This window comes from Microcaecilia unicolor, unplaced genomic scaffold, assembly GCF_901765095.1.
Source record: "Microcaecilia unicolor unplaced genomic scaffold, aMicUni1.1, whole genome shotgun sequence".
NCBI classification, from domain to species: Eukaryota; Metazoa; Chordata; class Amphibia; order Gymnophiona; family Siphonopidae; genus Microcaecilia; species Microcaecilia unicolor.
In genome coordinates this window covers 48,119-55,149 of record NW_021963758.1, presented here as the reverse complement: position 1 = coordinate 55,149, position 7,031 = coordinate 48,119, and the positions used below count along the sequence as shown (strand labels likewise).

Below are 7,031 nucleotides of genomic sequence, written 5' to 3'. Positions count from 1 at the left end.
GGTGCGAGATTTCCTCCAGAGGCGTTCAGCAGATCGGGCGCAGGAGCGAAGGTAAAGGATGCAAGGGGTCAGCCAGGGCTGGGGATTAGTACGCCTTGTGGGACGGGAGGTGGATGGTGCAAGGGTGTCCAGAGCAGAGGATACTTTTGTCCCATATAGTACATAAAGTATTAAAATAACATCAAATCAATATTAAATCAGCTTACCTGTTTTGTCATTTGCCAAACACAATCAACAAACTGAAGAAAAATGGGTGATCTGTCTGCATCAGCATGATTGTCGTCTCCATGGCCAACTCTCTGTAAGGCAGCAAGAATTAAATATCCATAAGACACTGCATTTATTTATTTGTTATTTATTGTTACATTTGTATCCCACATTTTCCCACCTATTTTGTAGGCTCAATGTGGCTTACATAGCACCACAGAGGGAAGCACTTTATAAAGTGCTTCCCATCCAGATCTCAATGCACTTTACAGTACTTAACAGCAAAGTTGCTTACCAGTTCTATTAACAGCAGGATTGATCAGGCATAGAAGTGGGTGACATCATTGCATGGCAGCAGGACTGAACAGCTCTCTCAGAGATCAGAATGAATTGTAGAGGCCTAAGCACCTGTGGCCCTTCTTATATGCAGCGGTCTCCTCAATCTCTCAGCTCAAGGAGAAAAACACTCACACACAAGTGGGAGGGATTGTGTGCCTGATCGATCCTGCTGTCTACACAGCACATCTGTTTACATGTGAGCAGCTTTGGTTTTTATGGCTGTCATGACTGCCTGTGTGTTGATGTGTTGAGCAGTGCTTAGGTGTGAAGAACTAAGGGCAGTGCAGGGCGGACGTCTACAGTTTGTGTTCTGTATATGGCAAGACAATTTAAGATGAGCAGGATCGAGCTTCAATGGCAACTGTTACCAGGCTGCTCTGCTTAATCAGTGTGGATTGATTTCCTTGCTTCCCTGTGTTTTTTTAGTTTTCAACATTTTTATTGATGACAATCAAAATTAGATACATTCCACATCTGGCCTAAATAACATAGCAACATCATAACATACATAACAAAAAGCCAGTAATTGAATCCGTCATCAATTTTTGCTTTCACCTTTTCACCCCCCCCCATCCTCCCCCCTCCTTGCCCCTTTCCCCTTCCGTTACCCTCTCCCCTCCCTCGCGTGCCCTAGGACTTGGACTCTGATAGTCCTAGGGTACCCCCCCCTCTCCCCTAGTGGAGCCATATATATCGTATGGACGCTCTCTGGGGCTCCTGACAGTGTCATCCTACCCCTTATTCAGAAGCAAGCTTCGCCCCTTTGGACTCAATGGCTTCCCTGTGTTTTACAAGTATTTGTGCACCAGAATTTTATACACCTCTCTTTAATTTTAGAGAGTTCGATTGTGATCCCTGCCCTGTGGCAGGTGGTTTGTTCCGCCAGAACACGGATCGTGTCAGGTCCCTCTACTGGTGCTGCGAATAAAGTGTGTTTAAGCAACATGTCCTGTGGCCAGCCTCTGCTTTTTCCTGTTTGTGCTGTTTTTCATAGAAGTTCTTCCTGTTTGCTGTGCCAACTCCAGTAGGTAGAACATAAGGCCAGTGCCGGGGGATTTCCACAGTCTATGTCCCAGAAATAGCAAAGAAAGACCAGGATCAAGTATTTTATACCTCATTCATTGCTGGTTTAATAATGAATTGATAATGAACCTGACTGTTGCGCAGACTGTATGGACTGTTCAGGTCTTTATCTGCCGTTAGCTACTATGTTACTCCGTGGTTGATATTCAAAACGATTTAACCAGTCAGAAATGGCCACTGACCGGTTAAACTGCTTGCTCAGGGCTATCTGCTAATTTTCATCAGCATTTAACCAGTTATTGCCACTGAAAGTTTGCGGTTAGTGCCTAAGTGAACACCTGCTATTTTGGGGGTGGAGTCAGCAGTTGGCCAGTTAAGTGCCAATATTCAGCACTTAGCTAGCCTGGGTAACACAGTTCCTTCTTTATGCAGTAACCCATAGCTGCTTAAGTTCTGAATATAGACTTAACTGGCTATGTGTTAGCCAGCTCCGCATAAACTGGATATTTAATGCCAAAGCCTGGAAAACACTCAACACCACCGGCTGAATATTGATACCTATATTAACATTTTTCACTTTGTTTGCCTCCTTCTAGGGCACTTGATCTTGAGTATTCACTTTCATGTGTATATTTATCATGTGATATAGAAGTTCTGTATGGATCCTGATGAATGCAAACTGATGAAACATGAATGTGTCCAATCTCAACTTCTGAGTTTTCTTTTTTGGTTATTTTAATTGGTTTTATTGTTTAAATTAATTAGGGGCCGTTTTACCAAGCTGCAGGAAAAAGGGCCCTGCACTAGCAGCGAGGACCGTTTTTCCCACGTGCCAAGGCCCTTCTGACGGAAACGAGTAAAACGACCCCAGGCATACATGGCCATACGGTAAGAGCGATTACCGAAAGGTTACCACCGTGCAAGTCACTTCCAGGGGTTTTCTTTTTCCCATGGAAATTGCGTGTGCTTGGGGCGGGACTACTGCCAGCAGCCTAGAAGAGCGAGCGGTAAGCCTGCATTGAGCTTACCGCTGCTATGTAAGAGGGCCCCTTAATATTCTATCCACTTATTATTGTAACCACATATTCTTAATGTGTTTTTTGGTCTGACATACTGCAAAAATGTGCCTTTGTCTTGTGGTAAAGCGTATAGGGACAAAGATCTAAATATGTATACCCTGGAAGAAAAGGTGAATAGGAGAAATACGAGACACACAAATACTTCCAAGGTATAAATGCACAGGAAGTTAGCCTGCTGCAATGGAAAGAAGGATCTTGAACAAGGAGGGGGGGCATAGAATTAAAGGTAAAAATGTGTAGATTCAGGAGCAATTTAAGGAAACAGACTTCTAGTGGAGGTGGTTAAGTCAAGGCCAGTCTCTGAATTCAAGGAAGCATAGAACAAGCACAAGGAATCTCAGAGAGAGGAAGAGACTGTAGACCTTAGCAATTGCTGTGGATGGAAAGATTGAATAGGCCACACAGGCCTATACACTTCTATGGATATGAAAAAAAAATACCTTACCCCTATTTGGAGTCTACATATGCAGAAAACCTGATGTAAACAGGAAAAACAAATCAAGCAGTAATTTGGGAGACAAAGACAAAAAAACCCAATGATGTTATAATTTCCTTTGGAAATTAGATAAAAAAGAAGGATAGATTAAATCCTCCACAGAATAAATCACAGAAAAACATTTTCTAGTTCCCAATTTCACTGATAGGGCAATTAAAATGAAGGCAAAAGACCTTAAAGATTGTATTTTTATTCTGTTTAATGCCAAAGATACACCATATCTTTGAACTTCCACTTACAGCAATTATTAATTCTCAACTACAACAAAATAGCAATCAAAACACATTCATACTTACCACTGCAAACCTGTGCCCAAAACTTATCCACTCCTTCTCTATAAGGTCCTCAAATCCTTTGATAGTGCGATAGTAACTGTCTAGCATAAGCATAGCCAGAGATGTGAGCTGTGCTGTACGATCCCAGCCATCACTGCAGTGGACTACTACAGATGTTTTACTAGACTCGACTTTATCTGCAATTCTCACTGCTCCAGCAAGAAGCATCTACAACAAAAGAAAAATTATATATTTTTCCAGGTACTGCATTTGTTTTTTCTTATATTAGGGAAATGGTGAAATTAGATCTTACCTGCTAATTTTCTTTCCTCTAGACCCTCCAGACCGGTCAAGACGCGTGGGTTATGTCCTCCTACCAGCAGAGGGAGACTGAGAAAACACTAAGCTTTTGAAGCCTGTATATATAACCTGTGCAGAACCTCCACTAGCCAGTATACCCCTGACAAAGCAGAGAAACAAAAAACACTAACAACAACTAGCAACCCTGTACGTGGTCACAGTAAACTGCAAAAACAAGAAACATCTTCCGCTTGCTCTTACGGAAACATGTTCCTTTGCCTTTGATAAAACAGTTGGGCTTCTACAGGTGGACTATCAAAGAAGAGCCCCACCTGTCCCGGACTCCTATCACAAAACAGAAATAAACAGTCTGCAATTAGAGAAACAACAATTTACAGCAGCCAAGAATTATCCAACAAACACACCTCCTGGCCTCCAATACAGACAGGGCGGGCTCTTGACTGGTCTGGAGGGTCTAGAGGAAAGAAAATTAGCAGGTAAGATCTAATTTCACCTTCCTCAGCGACCCTCCAGACCGGTCAAGACGCGTGGGACGTACCAGAGCAGTAACTAACTTATGGGAGGGACCTACTAAGGCCAGAGGTCAAAACTGCTGCCCCAAAGCGCACCTCGTCCTTTGCATGCACAGGAATCCTATAATGCTTCACAAAGGAATGCAACGAAAACCAAACCGCAGTCCGACAAATATCTAACAGAGAAATCATACTATTCTCCGCCCACGAGGCTGCCATTCCCCTAGTGGAATGAGCAGACCAGCCCCTAGGCACCACAGGACCCTTCACCAAGTAAGCAGATGCAACCGCCTCCTTCAACCACCGTGCTATGGTCACCTTAGGAGCCGCTGCACCCTTCTTTGGGCCACCATGAAGAACGAACAAACGGTCAGAGGCTCTGAAGTCCTGAGTTCCAGAGAGATAACAACTCAAAACTCTCCTGACATCCAGCTTGGCAATACCACGCTGCTCCGAATCTCCAGCCATATCACCCAACACTGGCAGAGAGATGACCTGATTAACATGGAACTCGGAAACCACCTTGGGCAAAAAAGGAAAGCACCGTCCGCAACGAAACCTTTCCCTCAGAAAGGACAAAAATGGTTCCCTAAAAGACAAAGCCTGAAGCTCTGAAACACTCCGTGCTGAAGTAATCGCCACCAACAAGACAGCCTTTAAAGATAAATCCTTACAAGATGCCGATACCAGAGGCACAAACGGAGGCCTGATCAAAGCATCCAAAACTAGCTTCAAATCCCACGGAGGCACCATCCGTCACTGAGGCGGACGCAGCAACTTAACACCCTTCAAAAAACGCACTACCTCAGGCACAGACGCGAAGGACTTTCACTGAAGCTTCCCACGAAAACATGACAAAGCTGCCACCTGAACCTTCAGTGTAGACAAGGCCAGACCTCTATCAACACCATCGTGCAAAAATTCCAAAACTTCCGCCACCGAAGAGTGAAACGGCCGAACTCGATGGTCTTCACACCAGTGCTCAAAGATTCTCCAAACCCGGACATACGCCAAGGAAGTGGATCGTCTACGGCAACTCAACATCGTAGCAAAGCCACTGGACGAAAGCCCCTTCTTCTTCAACTTGTGCCGCTCAAGAGCCAAGCCATAAGCGAAAACCGAGCCGGATCCGGCATGATTATCGGGCCTTGACACAGAACTGATCCCAACAAAGGCAGGGCCGCCGCCCCTGCCAACCGCACCAGGTCTCCATACCATGGTCGACGCTGCCAATCCGAAGCTACCAGAATCACCCGACCGGAGTGATGTTCGATGCGCTATATTACTCGACCGACTAACAGCCACAGAGGAAACACATACAGTCACTCCCGAAGCCAAGGCAACAGAAGAGTGTCGATTTCCTCCGCTCAAGGGTCTCTTCAGCGACTGAAAAAAAAAAAAAAAATCTCTGAACTTGCGCATAGCGAGCCGTTGCCCTAAGATCACCGAAAGTCCCCAGACCGACACAACTCACTGGAACACTGACCGAAGAAAAGACCACTCTCTGGGATCTAGAGTGTGCCTGCTGAGATAATCTGCATCTATGTGACCTACCCCGGCCACATGCGCTGCCAAGAGAGCCTGAAGATGAGTTCAACTGCGCCGCCAAGGCTCTTTGTTCCCCCCTTGACGGTTGACATATGCTACTGCCATGGCATTGTCACAGAGCACTCGGACTGCCTTGTGGCGAACCACCGACGTCAAGGCCTGGAGCGCCACCCGAATGGCCCGAGTTTCCAGCCGGTTGATGGACCACTCTGCTTCTGCCCGAGACCACCGGCCTTGAGCTACCTGACTGAGACAATGTGCCCCCCAACCTTGCAGACTGGCATCCGTGACCATTACCAGCCCCTGTGGGGACTCCAACGGCATTCCTTTCCCAAATTGCGCGGACTGAGCCACCAGCGGAGACTGAGATGAGGGGCCACCGACAGCGGACAACACATTTCCAAGTCCTGCGACAGAGGGGACCAACGACTGAGCAGAGCTGACTGTACCTGACGCATGTGCGCCCTGGCCCACGGAACTACCTCTATGGTCGCCGCCATCAGGCCCAGGACCTGACGATAAGTACGGGCCGTCGGCGCCTTCTCTGCAAGGAACCGACGAATCGGACCCTGTAACTTGGAACCAAAAGGCTGCACAAAGGAAAGTGAAGATAAGCTTCCGTCAAATCCAGGGAAGTGAGAAACTCTCCTTTCCTGACCGCACCAGTGACCGACCGCAACGTCTCCATCCGGAAAGAGGGCACCTTGAGTGCCGCATTGACCCTTTTGAGATCTAAAATGGGACGAAAAGTGTCCTCTTTCTTGTGGACCACAAAATAGATCAAATAGCACCCTGAGCGTTGCTGATCTGAAGGAACAGGAACCACGGCTCCCAACGCGAGCAGCCACCGCAGAGTGTCCCTCACTGCTGCCCTCTTGCTCCAAGACCGACAGAGGGATTCCAGAAACACTTCGGGAGAACAGCTTTCGAATTCCAGCGCACATCCGCCTCGAAACACCTTGAGAACCCACTGATCTGACCTGATTTGGGCCCAACTCTGGTAAAACAGACTCAGCCGAGCCCCAACATGCACCAGAGCCTGAGCCCGCACACCTTCATTGGGAATTGTGGCCTGAATACTAACCTCCCGCGGAAAAGCCACGCCCTCCGCGACGACTCTCACGAAAGAACTGTGTGCGCTGGAAAAACCGACCCCTAGAGGTCCTACTACTATTAAACATTTCTATAGCACTACTAGACTTATGCAGCGCTGTACAAATTAACATGAAAA

The 7,031-nt window shown here is 46.8% G+C and overlaps 1 protein-coding gene across 1 annotated transcript in view; it reads right to left on the bottom strand.

The window, feature by feature from the left end:
- Window positions 1-206: 206 nt before the first annotated feature.
- Window positions 207-7,031, bottom strand: part of LOC115459614 (myotubularin-related protein 1) — a gene marked incomplete at its 3' end in the record, with an annotated part of 45,822 nt that continues 38,997 nt past the window's right edge. The window contains exons 8-9 of the mRNA XM_030189423.1: window positions 3,441-3,647; window positions 207-299 (exon numbers count right to left, since the gene is read on the bottom strand). Of these exons, the coding sequence (XP_030045283.1) occupies window positions 207-299; window positions 3,441-3,647 (300 nt within the window). The remainder of the gene's footprint in view (window positions 300-3,440; window positions 3,648-7,031) is intronic.